Below are 16929 nucleotides of genomic sequence, written 5' to 3' on the forward strand. Positions count from 1 at the left end.
AACAGCAGTTTCCATTCTACTGGAGGGTCCAAGACCCTCTGCACATAAATAGGGGCAGACAAGTGACTTCCCGAGAACTCAAATATAACCTCAGAGGTGACGGCACTAGGAGCCGGAGGCAGCCAGAGAGAAACAACCCTGAAAGACAATGCAGGAAGCAGTCCTTAAGGTGAATCTGGGAGGAAGTTTGAGGTCTTCGTAGTCAGAGGTAAGGAGGAAAAGCATGCCGGGACTGGACAGGAGATGTGAAAGGGATATCAAGTATATTCTGGCTGGCTGGTGGAGTGTGTGAATGGGGCAGGGGCCAGTAATGTGTGAGAAGGGAGAAAAGCTAGGAAGGAGTGAAGTTCTAACCATGCCTAAGTGCCCAAAAGAGGAGCTGTTATGGGATCCTACAAGTACTAGGAGCCACTGACGGGAACTGAGTAAACAGAGGTGGAGGCTGCGTGCTCAGGCCTATGCTTTAGGAAAATCCTGTTGGCCACTGAGTAGATGCTGGATTGGAGCAAGGAGAAATTGGAGTCGGGGAAACCAGTTAGGAGCCCTAGATCCTACCACCCCTCGCTGGAGGTCATTGAGCCAAAACGTGCTGGAGAGGGGCTCTGGAGGCAGGACTAGGTCAGCTGAGCTGCCTCTGAGGTTGGGTAGGCCTGCTCTCTTTTCTCCACCAGCCTGGATCCGTGCCCCTCATTGCACAGCATCTATTTATGCTCAGGTCTGTTTATTCTGTTTCCCTCTTTCCAAGGTGGGGCCATGTTCCTTCCTCCCGGCAGAAGTGACCTAGTTGCTTGGGAGCTGTGAGACAAGCTGCTCACCTCCCTGGCCCTTCCTACTCCCCCCTCCTTCACCACCACACCTGTACTGACTCCAGGAAGATTTGAGACCCGGCGATGTTAGTGAGTCTCTGATCTTGGTTGCCCATTTTCAGAGGCCCTCCTCCTGACCCGTCCTTGCCACACACAAACACACACTCTGTGGCACTCTCCTGTGTGACTCTGGGCAAGTCACTTAAAAATGTTTTTAATTTTGAAATTTTCATTTGATTAATTAATTTAGAGCATTTCCCCATGGCCACAGGGTTCACGTTCTATCCCTTCCCTTCCCCCCACCCCCTCACATAGCCGACCCACAATTCCACTGGGTTTGACATTAGAATCATATTCCCATCCTCCCATGTAATCAAGCAGTTGTTTTTCTTCTGTGTTTCTGCTCCCACAGTTCTTTCTCCTAAGCCCCTCAGAGTTTTTTTAATTTTTAAATTGTTATTTAATTAGTTAATTTAGAACATTTTTCCATGGTTACAGGGTGGGCGAGTCACTTAAGCCCCGCTGCCTAGCCCTTACCAGTCTTCTGCCTTGGAACCAATATCGAGTATTGATTCTAAGAGGGAAGGGAAAGGTTTTAAATCATCATCATCAAGATCTGCTGCCTTACCAGGCTGAGAAGAGGAGGAACGTGGGCTGGTCGTGTGCTAGAATGAAGGCACACGGAAACCTACAGTGGTGGAGCCTCCGAGTACCATGGACAGCGGCGTGCCGATTCCCTTACCTGCCTAGCTGCTGCTATTCTTGGAGTTCACTGAAAGGAAGGCTTGGTTCAGTTCAGCCTCGCTGTGGGCAAAGAGTGGGCTAGTTTCCTGGGCTTAAAACTAAGAAGAGGAGCGATTGTGCGGGTTTGTTTAGACTGCTTGGTGGCTGGCCGGGAGCAAACTCGCGTGGGAAGCAGGACGTAGGCACGATGGCAGTTGCCAGTTGAGCCACTTGCTAGGAAGCAGCAGCTGGAGGATCCCCGGTGAAGCCAGTGAGTCCTTAATCATTAGTCACTGACATTTTGTAGCCTGCCTTTCAATAAAATCTCACGGAGTCTCCTATAGGCTCTTCTAATTTGGGCCCCAAACATTTTGGTGGTCCCCATAGAGAATATCTGGGTGACGAATTAGGATGAACGGCCGCAAAGGAGAACATGGGAGCCTCTCACTATTCCACCTCCCAGTCGGGCCCTCCTTCGTCGGGAGCCTGCGGCCTCTGACTGCCAGGATTCCACCCAAGAGAATAGGGAAGCACTCCGAAAGTGGCGGCAAGGACGGGAGTCGTCATCACACAGGCTCGAGTCCCCTGACGGCTCAGAGGACAGCCCAATCAGCAAGACTCTGCTCGGGGACAAGGGGAAGACCTCATAGTAGAGGTTGCTGTGCTAACCTGGCCTGACAGAGAGAGGGATGACCTAAATGGCTCTTCCTCCTATCACCACAGTTGTATTATCACGGCTCAGGCTAGTGTAGGGAAGGCCCTGGTAGATCAGTTTTTATAGGCTGACTCCATGTGATGACAAAGGGAGAACAGGGACCAATGCCCTCCTAGGGGTGGGTCACTAGCAACAGCTCTTGCCTTCCTGCCCCACAGTTCACTCTCCCTGCTTTCCAACTCCTAGTCAGAGAGGGAAGGGTATGTGGGGTTGTGGGGCCTCCCATGGTGCCCTCAACATTTAACTCTGCCTCCTTCTCTTTTCAGTTTGTCGCTCAGCCAAACTTCCAGCAGCTGCTGGCCACACTGTGGTACGATGGCTTTCCAGGCTGGCGGCGGAGACACTGGGGAGTCAAAATGTTGACCTGCATCACCATTGGCCTCCTGGTCCCCATGCTGTCTATAGCCTACTTGGTCGCCACCAGGAGCAACCTCAGGCTGTTCATCAAGAAACCCTTCATCAAGTTTATCTGCCACACAGCCTCCTACCTGACACTTCTCTTCATGCTTCTCCTGGCATCCCAACACATAGTCAGGATGGACCTGTACATGCAGGGGCCACCACCCACTGTGGTAGAGTGGATGATACTGCCTTGGATTCTAGGTAAGTCAACCAGGTCTGCCCGTTTCTAGATCAGACTGCCCACCAACTCACTCTAGCCAAGAACATCATTGGTCCCTGCGCCACATTCCAGTCTCCAGGCATAGCCTTCAAGGCTTTCTACCCTCATGCCAGGAGGGAGCTAACAGGTTCCAACTGACCAAGCTCACCGGAAGTTGAAGGAGTTAGGGGTGTCGAGCTTTAAGGAGAGGAGATTTGGGCTAGGAGTGGTGAGCAAGGAATGGACATGCTAGCCGTCTTCAAGTACGCGGAGGTTTAGCAGGTGGAAGAAAGATTCGACTTGGTCTGTTGGGCTCCAGAAGGCAGAACCAGGAGCAATGGGGAGAGGGCAGAGGTGCAGAGAGCCAGATTTAGGCTGGATGGCAATCAGAGCTGTCTCAAAGTGGTGACCTCTGGAGGAAACAGGTTTCTAGCAGAGGCTAAAACGCCCTTGTCAGGGATATCGTGAATGGAATTAGGTTCTAGGAGAGGTTAGACTAGAGAGCCACCAAGATCCCTTCCAGCTCAGAGATTCTGTGTGTGAATCCCACCCCCCCAAAAGGATGGCCAGCTATCATCACTCTGATATATGATGAAGGTCGCTTAAGTGGGAATCCTGGCATTTGTAACAGCTGACTTCCAGCCACCTCATTCACAATCAGAGACTAGAGACCAGCAGAGAGTGTGCAGCATCCCAAAATAAGGGAGGGGCTCAAGCACAAATGGTGGAATTTCTCCCATCAGTCAACGGGAAGGGGAGGGCTGGTGGTCTCTTTGCCACCTCAGAAATTCTACTAATTGCCTCGGCTGACTTAGCCCATCCCCTGCCCACTTACCCCCAAAAGTGCCTCATATGCCCTATTAGGCTCTCCCTTGGGGAAGAGGCTCTTGCTAAAGTGTAAAGGTTAGCCGTAACACTAGCTGCTCTCAAATCCAAGATGCAAAGAACATTGACCTGAGAGCAGCAGAAGTTCTCGGTAGTAAATGTCTGGGTTCACGGTGTCCCACAGAACTTTCAAGAACTTCATGATTTGCCATCTGTCCACCTTCAGCTGCTGAGAAATGGTGGTGGTTTTAGCGAGACTGCAATACTCCCAGCACTTGGCATCCTTCCCAAAGACACCCCTCAATCTTCTTCCATGTCTAGTACCATGGGAAGGAAAAGCGAGCCTGAGCAATGACCCAAATCACCATGTGACAAATTATGGCATTTCCCCTTTCCCTCGTGGGGCTCCGAGGACAGCCATCAATGGCCAAAGCCCACGTCCTGCCTGCCATTGGCCAGCTGGAACTCTATGAACTTTTCACAAATCGATGCTTTTACTTACCCCTCTCTGTCTTCCTCCTATGAAGAGTTGGAGCGATGACCCCTACTTTACAGAGCGAACCTTTCTCTCCTTCTCTCCCTCAGGTTTCATTTGGGGAGAAATTAAGGAGATGTGGGACGGTGGCTTCAACGAGTACATCCACGACTGGTGGAACCTGATGGATTTTGCCATGAACTCGCTCTATCTGGCGACAATCTCACTGAAAATCGTTGCCTACGTCAAGGTATTGTGGCATCCATCTCTGTCTCCAAGTGATATGTCAGACAAGGCAACTTGGAACTCTTTCATTAAAACTTGGCACTTGGGGCGGGGGGGGGTGAGTTGGGGAGGGGGAAGGCAGGCTCTAGGTCTCAGGGAAAATGTATCCACAGCTCCAAACCAGCAGCCTCATCATCCCCAGCCGTCAACTCTCCCATCAGGGCAATTCACATTATAATTCACCTACTATGTGCTCAGCAGCTGGGACACAAAGACAAGACCCAAACATTCCCGGCCCTCTGAGTTGACCTTGTGCTGAGAAGGCCTGCAGCCAGATGTTTGGGCAGCCTTTCCCAGGTGGCAGGGAATGGCCTGAGTCTCCCATGAATTCCAACATTTGGTTAGCCAGCCCTAAGGGCACCCAAGGCAGCCCCCTGCTATCATAGCCTGCTCTGTTCTCTAACAGCAGATTCTGGGAGTCAGACTTCTGTGGGAAAGAGCCTCCGTCGCCTCCTTTCCTCCTATGGTTGTAGAAAGAACCTGCTGGGCCCCGTGCAATACCCTAGAGGCCTTGTGGCTGCTGCCTGCAATTGAACTTTTCCTGGGTGAGGACAGGCTAAGTAGCCTGCAGTGCCATTCTGGCCCTCCATGCCACATGGCTCTGGCATCTCAGATAGGGGGAATGAGCTTCCACAAAGAGCCCCAAGTCCCACCATGTTTCTAACTCCAGTAGCAGGAAGCAACAGGAGGCTTGGGGAGTGGAACAGAGTGGCAAAGGGAACGAACATCTTTTAACATAGCCTAAGAGCTTGCTTCCTCCACACGCCCACTGTTTAATGCATAATTATCAGCCTTCTCCCAAGAAAATGTCTGCAAAGTGGGCACATGGCCAAAGTGGCATCGTGGACCCTGGTCCGCGGGCTTCTCTCGTGATGCCCAAGGCATGGCTTGTTCACTCAACCGGTCTCGAGCATCCATTTTGGGGACAAGTAACGTTTTTGAGGGGCTGTAAGGGACCCCACCTGACAGCACAAGGCCAGTATAGCGTGGTGGTCAGTGAGTTAAAAGAGAGGCCTGCTTGAAAGTGGGCTTGGGAGATGAGAAGAGGGGATGGGCTCATACCTCGGAGGGGGCACAACACCCAGCTTTGCTCCAGAGCATGGCTGCCTTCATTGGCAATGACTTAGAGGAGCAGCCTGGCATCGCATAGAGCCAGGAATTCTTACTAGTTCTGTGATACTTGCCCCCCTTTCCTCAGTTTCCTTATTTGAAAAATGGAGTTAACAATACCTGTAGCACCTATCGCACAGGTTGCTGCAAGTCCCAAATAGCAGACTGTCTTTACAGCCCTCTGTAAATCATCCCCCTCTGTAGGGGATAGTAGCCAGCATTTGATTGTCGCATAGCCTAGATGACTTCCATGGTAGAGCCTGAGAGGCCACATGGTGTAGGGAACAGTGTTGAATTTGGAGTCAGGAAGACCTGGTTTCAAGTCCCACCTCTAACACCTAAGAGCCATGTGACCCTGAACAAGCCACATTGTGTCCAGGACAATCAGCACTTGGAGAACCACCCCCTCATGTCCAAGGCTCTGAGCCGGGGTCTACTGATCCCCAGACAAAAATGAAAAATGGCCCCTGCCCTTAGAGAGCTTCCAGCCTCCTGGGAGAGCCAGCTCTATTTCCTCTTGTGTAGAATGGGGCCTGAGGAGACCTGGGGGACTTCCTTCCTTCACAGGCTTAGTAGGAGGCTTCATTTGAGATCACACGGAGCCCAACAAGCGTGGGGGTCTAGCCTGAGATTGTCTATCTAAACCCAGGCAAGCACGAGAGGACTGCTGGATGAATGCCAGTCATTGTCCCAGTCAGTAGGAGGCAACACCAGAGTGCACCTGGGCATGGAAGAAATTCCTCACAGCTAATAAAATGGCGGACAGCTGACAAACATTTCTCCCCTAACACAGACTTTCCCAGCATCTCTAGGGCAGAGTGGAGTAAGAGATCAAGTGACCGCCCACCCAGAATGTTGATAATCCAGTGTGGCACCCTACCACACTGGGCTTGGACAACTTCTCTTAGTAAATTCCCTGGAAGACACCCACAACAGTTTGCTGCTTCCCCTCCAGTCCCCAGAACAGCAGGCCGTTGCTCCATTTCCCTCTGGGACAGTCCCCCAGAGCCTTCCCTAACCCTCAGAGCCTTCCCTACTTCCCTTGAGACATCCTGATTCCCTGCCCCAAAGCCATCTTCCCTGCCCCGGCTATCCTACTCCCCCTGAAGCCATCCCTGTCCCCTAAATCCTTTCTCCTCCCTCCAGAACCATCCTCCTCCTCCTCCCAGAGTCATCTCTACTTCCCTAGAACCCTCCTCTGCTCCCCTCATAAGCACATCCTTGCATTTCTCTCATACTCTAGTGAACGTCCAAGTTCCCAGCCTTTCTCCAGGTGGAGCTTATCTCTTTTGGCGTGGCTGCCTTCTGCTCTTTGCATGTCATTTGTGGGGAATGGAGGATTCCGTGGTAGCCAAGGGTGTGGCTGAATATGCCTCGATGTTGGGGTGTAAAGGTCCAGTGGTCCACCTTAGTTGGAGCTCCACATATGTGCACTCACAAGACTTGCCAAGGGTTTGTCACTTAACCCCTTCATTTTCCCCTCTGAGTGGCTCACCTAGGCGGATCTGCCAGCAGACAGGTAAAGGGGAGGCAGAACAGAGCAACTGAGTCTCAGAAGGCCTGGCTCATAGAATCCTAGAAGTTCAGAGTACCTCGGTGGCTAGCTTGTTCATCTAAAAACTACCAAAAGGACCTGGCCCTGTTCAGTAGACATCCAGCCCCTGTTTGAAGCCCTCCAGGGAGGGGGCGCCCACCATTGCACTTTGGACAGCTCTCCTTGTCAAGAAGCTTTTCCCAATATTCCACTTCAGTTGGCTCCTTCCACCTTCACCCTATTGCTACTGTGGCTCCCCTCCCCAGACAGTCCTTCACATCTTCTCCAGACTAACTGATCCTCTCGTGGCCTGGATTCCAGGTTCTTCCTCACCCTTCCTGGCCTCCACTTGGTCAGCGACCTTGCTGAACGAATTGTGATTTCCCAATGTAGAACACCGACTCTAGTCCTGCATCTATCACTTGTCAGCTGTGTGAGCCTGGGCAAGTCCCTGCCCCTTGCTAAGCCTCAGTTTCCTTTCCTGTTAAACGCAAGTAATGTTCTCTTTTACTCTCTATCTCATAACATTGCTCTAGCCAGCCAAGTGCCTATTACACGTTGTGATAGACCCTAGGGGGTTTGTTGTTCAGGCACACCTGATTCTTTTCTTAAATCCCTACCTTCCATTTTAGAATCATTACTATGGATTGGTTTTAAGGCAGAAGAGTGGTAAGGGCCAGGCAATCGGGGTTAAGTGACTCTTCTAGAGTCACACAGCTCAAAAGTGGCTGAGGCTGGATTTGAACCCAGTCCTTCCCATTTTTAGGCCTGGCTCTCTATCCACTGAGCCACCCAGATGCCCCAGTCATTTCTGATGCCTCATGACCCATTGGAGTTTTCTTTTTTTTCTTTTTTTTTCCCTTTTTTTTAAAACCCTTAACTTCTGTGTATTGGCTTCTTGGTAGAAGAGTGGTAAGGGTGGGCAATGGGGGTCAAGGGACTTGCCCAGGGTCACCCAGCTGGGAAGTGTCTGAGGCCGGATTTGAACCTAGGACCTCCTGTCTCTAGGCCTGACTCTCAATACACTGAGCTACCTAGCTGTACCCCCCCACCCACCCATTGGAGTTTTCTTGGCAAAGAAAGTGGAGCGGTTTACCATTTCCTTTTCTGGCTCATCTGACAGACGAGGAAACTGAGGCCCAAAGAGGAAAAGTATCTCCAGAAGGTCACACAGAGAGTAAATAGCAAAACAAGGATCTTCAGATCTCATCTCCTCTCTTTTAAGCCCACTTCTTTCCATACTGCCTCTAGTCACACCTCCCTATTGGCACTTCAAGGTTGGCCAAGTGCTTCCTGCCAGAATCTTGCTAGGGGCATAGTGGAAGGATTGCTACCTCCAGGGGCAAGATAAGGAGTTGGAAGTTGAGTACCGGGGCAGGACCCAGGCAGGGTTGTGTACACGGGCACACGGGGGACACACACGCTGTCAGAAGAACCTTCCTTGGGCTGGAGCAGAAGCTGGGTGACCACCTGATGGACAGAGTGGGTAGGCTTGGATTGGGCTAGACAGAAACCCTGTGATTATGAGGGCCTTACCACCTCTGCCATGGCTAGTAAGCATGTGAGCCCAGATCGGAACCTAAAGCTTCCCGACTCCAACAGCAGCGGGAGAGGAGCTCAAGGACACAATTGTAGTACAGGCCACAGAACCTCCCAAGGCCCAGCCACTGTGGGGGCATTTCTCCCATGTACCACCTGCGGCTTAGCCTTCCTAGGACTTATGCTTCAAATGCACATTTTCAGCTGTTCTCTCCGACATCTCTCCTTGAAGGCAGGGACTGTCTTCTGCCTCTCTTTGTATCCCCGGGCCCTCACACATAGTAGGCACTTCATAAATGTTGATGGATTGACTGGAGGTCAGCATTCAGGGGTGTGCAGGGCTGGGGTGCTAGCTGATAGCAAATGGGGCTTCTCAGTTGGGGCCACTGGGCCTGGCTCATGCCCTTTCAGAATGAATTCTGGTCATGGGGAATGTGGGAAAGCTGACTTTGCTGTGACACTTTCCTGGCAATTGCTTGAGGATAAAAACTTGTGATTAGGTATTGATAAACTCCTTCTGTTCCAGGAGGTTGGAGAGAGAGAGACAGAGGATGAGCAAGGGCCTCCTTGGTTGAAGTAGTGGGCTGAGCCTCTCTGACACTGACACCGACACTGAACGTTGGGCCATTATTGTGTACATGGCTCCCAGATTTACGCATGGGCGTTAGAGTTGCGGATGCAAGTACTCAGTGTCTGTATTTATTATTTCTTTCAGTACAATGGTTCTCGTCCCAGAGAAGAATGGGAAATGTGGCACCCGACCCTGATTGCAGAAGCTCTCTTTGCCATCTCCAACATTTTAAGTTCCTTGCGTCTCATATCCCTGTTCACAGCCAACTCCCACCTGGGACCTTTGCAGATCTCCTTGGGGCGCATGTTGCTTGACATCCTCAAATTCCTCTTTATCTATTGCCTGGTCCTACTGGCTTTTGCCAATGGATTGAACCAGCTTTACTTTTATTATGAGACCAGAGCCTCCGATGAACCCGACAACTGCAAGGGGATCCGCTGCGAGAAACAAAACAACGCCTTCTCCACGTAAGAGCTCCGGGCCCCCAGCCCTGCCTTTCCCTTTCGTGTCCTCTTTCCTCAGCCTTTTCCTCTCCAGATGATTCCTGGCCAGCCGTCTGTTTGCTTTTGATTTGAGGAAGTCGAGCCCTAAGGATGAGGGCCAGAGTTGGAGGGAAGCTGTGGAGGTGATGGTAAAGGGAAAGGTTAGAGGCAGAGTTCCAGAGTCCTTGGCTGAGACCAAAGAGATCCACAAGAACTGGATGGACAATCCAGTCAATACTGTAAGCAAATAGTCTTTTATTTAGCCTGGTGAAGGGAAAAGCATATGATTTACATAGGAGGCAGGAAGCAGGGATGAGGAGAGAAAAGGCACCAGGGCAGCCAGTAAGCTCATGGTGCCTCTCTATTAGGGCAGCCTATTAACCCACTCACACAAAGGCTTAGGTTGACACCTCTAAAGCATGATGGGATAGGGATTCCCCAACGATGCCAGCAGGAAGCCTTGGCCAGGATGTCAGCAAAAGAAAGTCCATGATGGTCTGGGACTTGTGTGTTGCTCAGACCCTTCCAGGTCTAGGGCAGCTGGCTATCTTGGTAGTCATAGTAGCTGCAGCGATGCAAACAGGTCAGGGACTTAATGGGGAAGACGGGCCCTCTTGCCGCAGGTCTCCTTAGTTTCCCACCCTTGAGGTCACAGGAAAGGAAGAGAGCAATCAGCTAGGAAACTAGATGTTTCTAGCCTAGAAGAGAAAATTCTAGCTATCAGAAGCTCCAGAAAGGGGACAAGGCAGGTAGGAGGAGGGGGTATGGCTAGGAAGCAGACAACCTATTGGATAGAGTGAGAGAGAGTCCAAAAAACAGAGAATTTTCCAGTTAACAAGAAAATTCTGTCTCCTCCTCCTCCTCCTCCTCCCTCCATCCCTCTCCCTTTCTCCTCTCCCTCTTCTCTCATTCTCTTTCTCTCTGTCTCTCCCCCTTCTCTCTCTTCTCTCTCACTTTCTGTCTCTCTTTGTCTGCCTTTCTATCTGCCTTTCTCCCTCTCTCTCTCCTCTCTCCTTCCTCTCCCCCCGTCTGTCTGTCTGTCTTTCTGTCTATTTGTCTCTTTCTTAAACTCTGCTGGAGAGCTGGATATAGGCAGTGTTGGTTGCTTTCCTTTGCCTTTGAAGGGAATGAATGGACTGCTGAGGTCTGGATTATTTCTCTGACTCAGAAAGGGCAGCCCACTGAGTGAAACCGCAGCCAAGGCCATCCTGTTTCTTTGAGCGGGTTTCTAGCAGAGCCAACTTCTCCATTCAGACTTTAAGCATAGATGAAATGGAGCAATCCCAGCCTGGGGCCTTTAACCCATAGACGAGGGAGGTTATGACCCAGGGCTGGCTATACGCAGAGTTCCCAGAAGGGGAAATCAGCTAGTGTCCTTTAGGGTTGGCTGTGTAAGTCAGGGGAGTAATGGTAGCTGAGAGGGCTCCCTCCCTGAGCGACTGAACCCTAGTAGGGCACGAGAGAGGCAGAGCCCCCGTCACCCAAGCTCACTACTATACCTGACCCACCAGGCCTGGAGACACTCCAAAGAACACTCAGCCCCTCTGCTGTTCCCAGGACCTGGTGGCCAAAGCATACAAAGGCCCTTCTGCTGGCCAGCCTCTGTTCCCAGGAAGCTCTGCCTTCTCAGGCCCCTCCAGCTGCCCCTGTGTCTCTCGGTACTTCACTCAGATACATGCTATTTCAGGCAAGTAACAAGGAAAGAATCCCAAGTCCAGTGAGCAATAGAGAAAAAAAGCCAAGTCCAAGCAGGACCCCGGCTCCCCCACAGGCATTGGAGCCAGCGCTTCGGGAGCCATCCCAGGGGACGAAGGGCGGTATGGTAAGACATAGGAGGCCTGGCTTACCCCAGCAAATCAGTCATTCATAGAGAGCGTCCCCAGGATCAGGGCTCGTGGCATTTAGAGACCTTGGAGAGATCCTTGGGAGGTAACAGGGAATGGCAAAGAGAGATGGAAAGTTGGCTGTGGTGGTACTCAGTGTGTGACCAGGGCATCACCTGCCCATCTGGGCCTCAGTTTCCTTGTTGTGATGTAAGTTCCTTGAAATCCAGAATTGTTCCCCTTCGTGCCTTTGTGGCCAATGGCCAATCTGTATATGATTTCCAAGCTCTGCACATAGTTAGGGCTTCGCTCGCTCATTCGTTCACAGTGCCCGGGTGCATAGTAAGTGCATGTTTCCCAAATGCTATTTTGACCGGTTGGTGAAAGGCCTGGACTACATGGCCTGGAGGCCCCTTCCAGCTCAAAATCTATGCTCTAGCTCAACCCCATCCTTGACTTCCCCAGAAAGGGCAAATTATTCACCCGAGGTCACACGACACATAAGGTGACTGGGGGACGTGCTCGAAGGTTGGACAACCAACCAGTACATCTTTGAATTCAGGTAGGCTCCAGGCACAGGTCTGGCCTCAAGGAACTTACAGTTTCCTGGGGAGAAAGCAAAGAATCCACAGACAAGGAACTTCAGAACCCATGCAAAATAATTGAGTGGAAGGCAGCAGCCCTAACTGGAGGACTCAGTTGGGAATGGCTTCTTGTAGGAGAGAACCACTGAACTGCCCCTTCTCTTTAGCTAGGGTTGCACCATCTTCATCCGCCATCTTCTTCCCTTCTTAGTTGGGCCCAGGGGTCATCAGGGGAAGTTCCTCTTGGGGTTGTGCTAGCCCTGGCACCGTCTAGCTAGCCTTAGCCCGTCCCTTTGAAGCCCAGGCCACCGTTGGCTCCAGGAACCAAGATTATAGACCCGACAAGACTGCAAGAAAGGAAGCAAGGCTCCCCGTGACCCCAGCCCCAGCGTACTGCCTCGAGCAAGCAGATTGATGCTAGGCACTGTCATGGAATCAAAGCTGCCTTCATCCCTCCTCACTGTGGCTGTGAGCTCACGTCTCCTCCCCAACAAAGTGCTTGGGTGGGGACTCAAGCGCCAGGAAATGCCATTTGTTCCCATCCAGGCTTTCACTGGCAAATGGGAGGCTCCTCCAGGAAGCTAACCCCACTGCCTAAGTGCCCTTTGATGCAGCCCATGCTTAGGGAGTTTATTCAGTGTCCAAGGGAAGGTTGGCCGAGTGCTTTGTAAGAGCCTTGGAGCTGGTTGCCATTGTGTGCCCATCACATGCCCAGCAGGACAGCCAACCACAATGGGCACCTGTCACACAGGAAATTACAGCTAGAGGCCTGAGAGCAGGAGCTGCCACAGCCCAGCCCCAGGGCCCAGTGAGAGGTCCTTTTCCTTGGCTTGGTCTCAGTTAATTAAGTTTATTCTTTTTTAGGCACAAAAGTTTCAGTGTGATTTCCTTCCCCCTCCCATCTTGCATCCCCCTTGGAATCGGACCCTGTTATGGAGCAGTGGCTGCAGAAAAGCCTTAGTCTGGGGGAAAACAAATAGAGAAAGGTATTATGGTCCTCTGACCCTGGGATGGAGAGCGAGAAGGAACTTCCTTTGGTCCAGTCCCTTCCTTTTTACAAAGGAGGGGAATGAGGCCTGGAGATGGGGAAAGACAGTGGGGAGAGCTGGATTCGAATCCAGGCTCTTGACTCCAAACCCACACACAACCTTGCTGTTGTTTCCTGAAACAACAGCAGCTAACGTTCCGGTAGTATTTCCAGTATGCTAATCCTTGGGACTGCTTGTTTGCACTGTAGTTTCTCTGAAGCGGGAGGCAGGGTGGCCCAGCCCCTCTCCCCAACAGCCCTGGAAGCTGTCCTCGGGTCCCTACTTGGGCCTCTCCAGCAGTGGCAGTGGGACTCCTTACCTCCCCAGGCAGCCTGGTCTACTGCTGGACAGCTCTCCTTGTTAGGAGGACGCCATGGAGGTGACAAGTGACCCGGGAGGAAGGCTTTTCCCTGCAGAATGGGAAGATTTGATGGGACCTGCTGATGGCCCCTGCATTAGTGACCTTTCAGCTTTCACAATGACAAAGCCAGTTCAGGCTATCCATTCTCTACGCACACACACGCACACACACACGCACACACACACACACACACACACACAGAGCGTTGTAGCCTGTCATTTAAGATCTTCAGGGAAATCGTCATCAATTACCCAAGACCCAGTTCAAATCTTGCCTCTGCCACTTAGACCTGTATGACCTGAGCACATAATTACATTCCTCTGGGCCTCAGTCTCCCCATGTAGAAAAATAAGGGGATGGGCGAGGCAGCCTTTAGGGTCCCTTCTAGTTTGAAGCCTGGGCTCCTCTGATCATCTCCCCTGGGAAATTATGACAGAATTTGTCATAAGGACCCTCTGGAGTTAGCAGCCAGCGGCTCCAACTTACCCACTAGGGAATCCCTGCTAGAGCCTTCCTGACTAAAACAGTCATCCTGCCTCCCCCCCCTCCCCCCGCAGGAGGGGAAACCCGCAGCCTCTCCAAGAGACCATTCTACTTTGAGACAGTTCTTGCTCTTCGGAAGTTTGTCCTCACATCCAGCCTAAGTTGGCCTTTTCGCAACTTCTGCCCATTACTTTGGGTTCTGCCCTTGGGGTCAAGAAAAACGTGTTTCTTCCAAAGCAAGGGCAATAAGGGCAACTGGGGTGCACCACAGTGCACAGGCTGCCGGGCTTGGAATCCGGAGGACCCGAGTCCAAATCCAACCTCAGACACTCCCTAGTGTGTGGTTCTGGGCAAGTCACGTCACCTCTTGCCTCAGTTTCCTCAACTGTAGAATAGAAATGATAATAAGAGTGCCTACTTCTTAACAGCATTGAGACAATCAAGTGGGCTAATATTTGTCCAGTCCTTAGCACAGCGCCTGGCACGTAGTAAGTAAGAGCTCTATAAATGTAGCCATTATTCTTCCACAGAAATGTGTCGCCTTTTAAATCCTGTGGTGCAATTTAAGAGGTGCACAAATCTGCTTCCTACATCTCCCCTTCTACCCTTGCTGCCCGTGGTGGTGGTGCTGGTGGTAAAGCCGTGTCCAACTCTGGGTGACCCCACTGGGAGTTTCCTTGGCAGAGATCCCAAAGAGGTTTTCCATTTCCTTCTCTGGCTCATTTGACAGGTGAGGAAACTGAGGCAGAGTGAAGTGACTAGTCTAGGGTCACCCAGCTAGGAAGTGTCTGAGGCCAGATTTGAACTCGTGAAGATCAGTCTTCCTGACTCCGGGCCCAGCCCACTATCCACTGCATCACCGAGCTGTCCCTATTCTGCCCTGCCCTTGTTATTTAAGAGCTAAAATTCCCCCAATTGGGCTCGAGTTCTCTGGTTCCCATCAGTGTTCCTTGTCATGAAAGGAAGAACCCTTTAGAAGCCAGCTGCGTTTGAAGCCGCTTTATCAGATCCTTCCCTGACAGTCTGGAGGGGACCCAAGTGAGACCAGACCACACTGGGAGTCCCGGGTGTGACTAGATGCTTGGCCAGAGGGAGGAGAATCAAGGAGAATGGCCGAAGGTTGCCCAGGGGCTGACCGAGCCAGGAACAACTCCCTGTCCCCGAGAGCCTTCCACGAGAGGAACGAGCAGCTGGGGGCTTGGGGAGAGGGAAGGGCTCTCCCCCACTGGGAGTCTTTGAGCCAAGGCTGCTGCTTCTAGATCTCAGACTGGGGAAGTGTGGTGCAAAGAGGGCACCCCACGGAGTGAGCAATGATAGTGCCGGTGATGCCGGCTTGTCTCCCAGCTGGCTCGGCTGCAGCTTTCCAGCCTCCCCCAGAGCCCTGCCCTAGATAGAACGTCCCCCCACCCGAGAGCGGCCTAGGAGGAAGGGAGGAACATTGATGATGTTGGGCAGAGGCCAGACTAGAGCATGAGGCCTCCAGCTGCCTCATCCATCCTAGCAATCACGAACACACCAGCAGCCTGGTACCAAGGGCCTTTGTGTCCCCCTCACGCCAAACCCTGAATGGGAATGAAGAGCTCCTCATCTCTGAGGCTGGGGCTTTCCCCCTTGGTTTCCACCATTCCTGTGCCTGGACTCGCTCTGCCGCGATCCCCCCAGCCATCCTTGTCCTCTTCTCCATGAGACCTCTGGCAGCCCAAAGCCACTCTCACTTTCCTACCTTCCTACCTTCCTACCTCTCTCTCAATCAGAGCAGCTTAGAGCTGGCCTATGCCAGAGCCCAAGAGGGGAGGGCGTGCCGTGCAGGAAGACAAGAGTGGGCAAAGGCATGGCGGGATCCCATCTGTGGGAGCAGAGGGCTTGGGGTGAGGCCCTGGAATTCCCCTTGTGTGGGGGGGTCAGGAGTAAAGCTAACGTCTCTAAGAGCCAAAGTAGCTCAAGAAACCAGTTCATGACCTTGTCGATCTTTCAGCGAATCAACAAGCATTTATGAATCACCTACTGTGTGCCAGGCACTGCGCGCTGTTCTCGAGGAACTTAAGAGTCTATACAGCAGAAACATCGTGTGAATAAATACAAATATATACCCACCGCCTATGTGGCGGGAAGGCACCGTCCATTGGGAGGGGGAGGAGTGGCGGATAATTTAGAATAACAAAGGGCCCCACGCCAAGCCACACAATTCATTGGCAAAAAGGGCAGAATAAATGGGTCGATGGACTCCCCAGTCAAGCCAAAGCCCCTGACTAGAGTGAAACAGACTCTTACATGTTAGAAACAATTAAGCAAATGAGACCAATTGAGTAAAAGAAAGTAAGCGGCCACAAGCCGGGCTATAAAATTAGGGGTTCCGCTTTCCGATTGGACGAAAGATCGGGGAGGGGGGGTCCGAATTGGGAGGGGGCAAGAGTGAGTTTTGGTAGGGTTGGGAGGCCCGTGAGTTGGTTTGGATTTTGAGGTCTATTGGGGTGAGAGGAAGTTTCCTATAGAGGATCTGGCTTGAGCTGCACCTTATAGGAAGAGAAGGGTTCTACTGAGGCAGATAGCGAGAGGGAGGGCGTGTGTTCCAGGCCTAGAGGATGGCCAGCTCCAAGGGAACAGGCGGGCTTCTCCCTAGCAGGAGCCTTGTCAGATGTGCCCCATCTCTTCCCTAGGAGGCCTAAGAGAATAGACCACAATGCTTTTTGTCTCCTTCAGGCTTTTTGAGACCCTCCAGTCGCTTTTCTGGTCGGTGTTTGGGCTTCTGAATCTCTACGTCACCAACGTCAAAGCAAGACACGAGTTCACTGAGTTTGTGGGCGCGACTATGTTCGGGACATACAACGTCATCTCCCTGGTGGTGCTGCTGAACATGCTCATTGCCATGATGAACAATTCCTACCAGCTCATTGCTGTAAGTATGCCACGTGGCCACGGGGCGCATCGCCGTTTGGGATCAGTTGTCCTAGCAGTGCCTCTGTTGGAGCCATCTCTGTGGTGGG

At 51.9% G+C, this 16929-nt stretch overlaps 1 protein-coding gene across 1 annotated transcript in view; it reads left to right on the top strand.

Annotated features, from left to right (window-relative positions):
* TRPC5 (transient receptor potential cation channel subfamily C member 5) overlaps positions 1 to 16929 on the top strand; it is a 91713-nt gene that overhangs the window by 36905 nt on the left and 37879 nt on the right. Inside the window, exons 3-6 of the mRNA XM_044682613.1 lie at positions 2511 to 2847; positions 4256 to 4395; positions 9329 to 9651; positions 16646 to 16841. Coding sequence (XP_044538548.1) covers positions 2511 to 2847; positions 4256 to 4395; positions 9329 to 9651; positions 16646 to 16841 — 996 coding nt within the window. The remainder of the gene's footprint in view (positions 1 to 2510; positions 2848 to 4255; positions 4396 to 9328; positions 9652 to 16645; positions 16842 to 16929) is intronic.

Source organism: Gracilinanus agilis, chromosome X (genome assembly GCF_016433145.1).
Source record: "Gracilinanus agilis isolate LMUSP501 chromosome X, AgileGrace, whole genome shotgun sequence".
Taxonomy (NCBI): domain Eukaryota; kingdom Metazoa; phylum Chordata; class Mammalia; order Didelphimorphia; family Didelphidae; genus Gracilinanus; species Gracilinanus agilis.